Below are 3,346 nucleotides of genomic sequence, written 5' to 3'. Positions count from 1 at the left end.
GCTGTGGTTGCCATATCTTTATTATATTCTATACGAGAGATATTTTGTTCTAAGAAACTTGTGTAGTGAACAGGAAAATGAAGAATGTCATTAAGTGGAGTCAACAAATTTATAATACAAGAATAGATTATCTTCATTGTATTTTGTATCATCAGAAAATTTGTGATTAGATTGTGTTTGACTTGGTTTTATATTGAATAAAGCAATGTAGTTATATTGCAAAATCTGGTTTTGCTTCTTTTGTGATGGGAATGAACTTGTTCAAAATATTGGCATAGATTGACGGAGGATAAATCACCTGAAGGTTCATATGAAGGGGCATATTAACCTTTTATCTATATAGACTAGTTTTTGAATATTCAACATGTAGGAATTCATATATAATAGGTTTGGCTCTAATTCAGTTTAAATATTGAATATAATTTGAATTATTTAAGGAGTAGAGTAGACACTCCAAAGAGAAATAACCAAATATGTATTATGTGGTTCTTTAATGCGTGATTTATTGGGTTATTGCGCCATTTAATTATTTAAGTTTGTACAAAAGGGGCAAATTGTTTTTTCTGTTGCCTTTTTGCCAGATATCATCTTAGATATTGACTTAATTTCCCCCAGCAAGAAGTATCAAATCTTTGGTTTTCATTGCTCTTATTATGAATGATGGAGGTTTAAACAAGTAGAATAGTTTCTTTGAATTGTTGTTGGGTATTTTAGTAAGTGATGCGCAAATAACCCTTAGGCAATGATGAAAAATCTAGGCCCGTTTGTCTTCATAGGCTATAAGCCTAGGATTGAAGAATATCATAAATCCACATCACAATTGATATAATCCAATTGTGTTGGGTATTTAGAGGAAATCGGCCCATTGAACTAGATGTTCAATACCTAACTTTGGAGATAATTTGAAATCACGTGAGTTTGGTAACCAATTTCAGTGTTCTTGAAGTCCATCTACTCGACTCTTTCTGGGAAATCTGGTTTTCCTTTGCCTATAAATTGAAGTCTCTTGGCCTCACTTTCTACACACCAAAATTGGCCTCTGCTTTGTACATTTCTAAAACCTAGCTTCTGCCTTTGTGTGCTTCTCCCTATGATTGCAAAAGTCTTCAATTGGTGTTGTCTTTGTGATGTTCGATTGATTTTCTGAGCTGAATTAAAAAAAGGGGAAATTCATTGTTTTCATTCTTCAAATTTAGTTTTTATTTTTTTCCCCTTTTTTGTGTTAATTCCATAACTCACATTTTGATTTGTTCAATTGTAGGTGGAATTAGCATCAGCAGTTCAGATTATATTATTTGGATAGGAAAAATTGGAGATCTTTATGTGAAGAACGAGTAAGTACCATTTGCCACGGAAAACCCCGATAATAAGACAAATGTTGAATGAGAGTTATTTCACTGGCAAGTGAATTGTTATATTGGGCGATGCGTACATGATATTGTGTTGAACCAAGTGAAGAAACACATGCACATAGTTTGAAAGATTGTATGCTTGAAAGATTGAAAGTAACAACTATTCCTCCAAAAGGGTCTTTGACAGACGGACAACCTTCCAAGTGTTATTCTTTCGATGAATATGGATTATTGGTTAACGGGGAGTCAAAGATTTCTAAAGGGATTTCTAAAAAGTTGCAGAAGCTGAACACAAAGAGGAACTTGTTATTGTAGTGCTAATGGGGAAGAACCTTAATGTTTTTCCTTCCATTGCTGGGATGATGGCTCCTTCCACGACATGTGGTGGAGGGGAGATTCGTTGGGTATCTTCCCCATGTCTTTGGAGTGGATCAAGGTCAAAGCCTAACAAATTAGTTATTTACACGCATCATAAAGGTTAAACATGACAGTTGACTAGGATTTATTCATGAAGACGTGTTAAAAATTGCTCACAGAAACAAAAGAAGAGATCGCTGCCTAATTCTGCATGTTCATTAATATACCAGAGTCCGGAAGGGACTTCATTGGCACAATAGACAAGATATAGGTTGCTAACATCATAAAATATGTTTTGTGTGCTAATTTTATGGAATAAAATTTATCTTGATAATCACGTACAGTTTAATTGATTAATCAGCACTTTTCCAGAAAGAAGATGTGAACATAACTTACCAGGCATGCAACTCACGCTATGGGGCCTGTCGGGGCAGAAACACTTGAACTGGTAAACACTGGTGTTAAAGCCACAGACGCCACCGCTTTCTTGACATTTACTGCAGTCACTGGCCGTCCAATTCAGCACAAACCCCCTTCTAATTATCTTCATATAGTTTCCCATTCCATTCTCATGATCATCTCCATGCGCATCCACAGGTGCCACCACGTGTTTTTTGCAGTTTTCCAATCCATTCTGCGAATTCTCATCCTTATCCCGTATTGCTAGATCCCAATCATCTCTATTCTCACTCCCACAAGAAACCTGGTACCTCGAAAGATCGTCAGGTAGGGGTTTAGTACAATTGGACAACAAATACAGCAATGTTACATTAGCATAATTGAACGCGGTAGGAAGAGTTGTGTTTCTGATTTGTGGAAGGCATGTACGGTTCGAAGTGTTCAAAACAGCAGAATTATAAACACGAAAAGAACGACTAGAATAGGAAATGTTTTCGACTATATAGTCATTTCCCGGTAATCTAATTGTTGGGTAGCCGTGTCCTTTAGTGCAGTTGAGCTCGAATCCGGGGTAACCACAGTAAGATTCTTGAACACCTTGAATATAGAACGGGAAAGTTATGTTTAAGCCATTACCACAATTCTTTGGCTGGCATTCTTCATGCCAATAATCAGCAGCAGAAGATTTTCTTGATAAGAGGATAAGACAGAATATAAAAAGATCTGAAGACGTCAAGAAAGTGTACATATTACTTTTATTCATTTTATAAATCTTGAACTAGTGACATTAACAGAAACAGAGAAAAGAGAACTTGGTGAGCAGCAGAGTAAGCTGATTAATTTCATTCCTCTAGAGACGGCTTGACTTGGTGGTTGAATCTAACTCTTCTTGAACGAGGCCGCTGCTGGTATTTGACGAGGGCTTGACTTGGTGACCTGAATTCCACGCTAAAACAAAACTCGAACTTAAAATATCCAAATCTTGGTTCACCTTGTGATCTTTAATGTAATTTTATTACCTCCGTTTAGTTTGAATAAAAATTAATTTTTTTAATAAATTTTGATAAAAGTTAGTGAAATGTATAATTGAAAAGTTGGTAAAAATTGTGTATCTTATAAAATATGTAATTGAAAATGAGTTTTAAGAAATTGAGTTAAATATGGTCTAAGCGATTGTTTTAATTAATGTCTTTAAGAGCAAGATTTTTCCCCCTTAGTTAGCACAAAATGTTCTCATC

General features: G+C 35.3%; 1 protein-coding gene across 1 annotated transcript; it reads right to left on the bottom strand.

Annotated features, from left to right (window-relative positions):
* Positions 1 to 1,558: 1,558 nt before the first annotated feature.
* On the bottom strand, positions 1,559 to 2,856 carry LOC111390455 (LEAF RUST 10 DISEASE-RESISTANCE LOCUS RECEPTOR-LIKE PROTEIN KINASE-like 1.2). Its single transcript, XM_023015504.1, has 4 exons — positions 2,106 to 2,856; positions 1,887 to 1,952; positions 1,685 to 1,796; positions 1,559 to 1,637 (listed from the first exon to the last, which is right to left on the bottom strand). Exons 1-4 carry the CDS (start codon positions 2,854 to 2,856, stop codon positions 1,559 to 1,561), a joined length of 1,008 nt encoding a protein of 335 aa, XP_022871272.1.
* Positions 2,857 to 3,346: the final 490 nt, after the last annotated feature.

The sequence above is a fragment of the Olea europaea genome, unplaced genomic scaffold (assembly GCF_002742605.1).
Source record: "Olea europaea var. sylvestris unplaced genomic scaffold, O_europaea_v1 scaffold682, whole genome shotgun sequence".
Lineage (NCBI taxonomy): Eukaryota > Viridiplantae > Streptophyta > Magnoliopsida > Lamiales > Oleaceae > Olea > Olea europaea.
Note: the sequence above shows the minus strand (reverse complement) of the source record. Positions and strands in the feature narration are given on the sequence as shown.

What these genes read in the sequence shown, in the direction of transcription:
- LOC111390455 (XM_023015504.1), bottom strand. Translation starts at nt 2,856, where the DNA reads ATGTACACTTTCTTGACGTCTTCAGATCTTTTTATATTCTGTCTTATC. An exon ending in TAGCGTGAGTTGCATGCCTG is followed by an intron (nt 1,953 to 2,105) that starts GTAAGTTATGTT and finishes GTGCCAATGAAG; the next exon opens with TCCCTTCCGGACTCTGGTAT. An exon ending in ATGGAAGGAAAAACATTAAG is followed by an intron (nt 1,638 to 1,684) that starts GTTCTTCCCCAT and finishes CTTTGTGTTCAG; the next exon opens with CTTCTGCAACTTTTTAGAAA.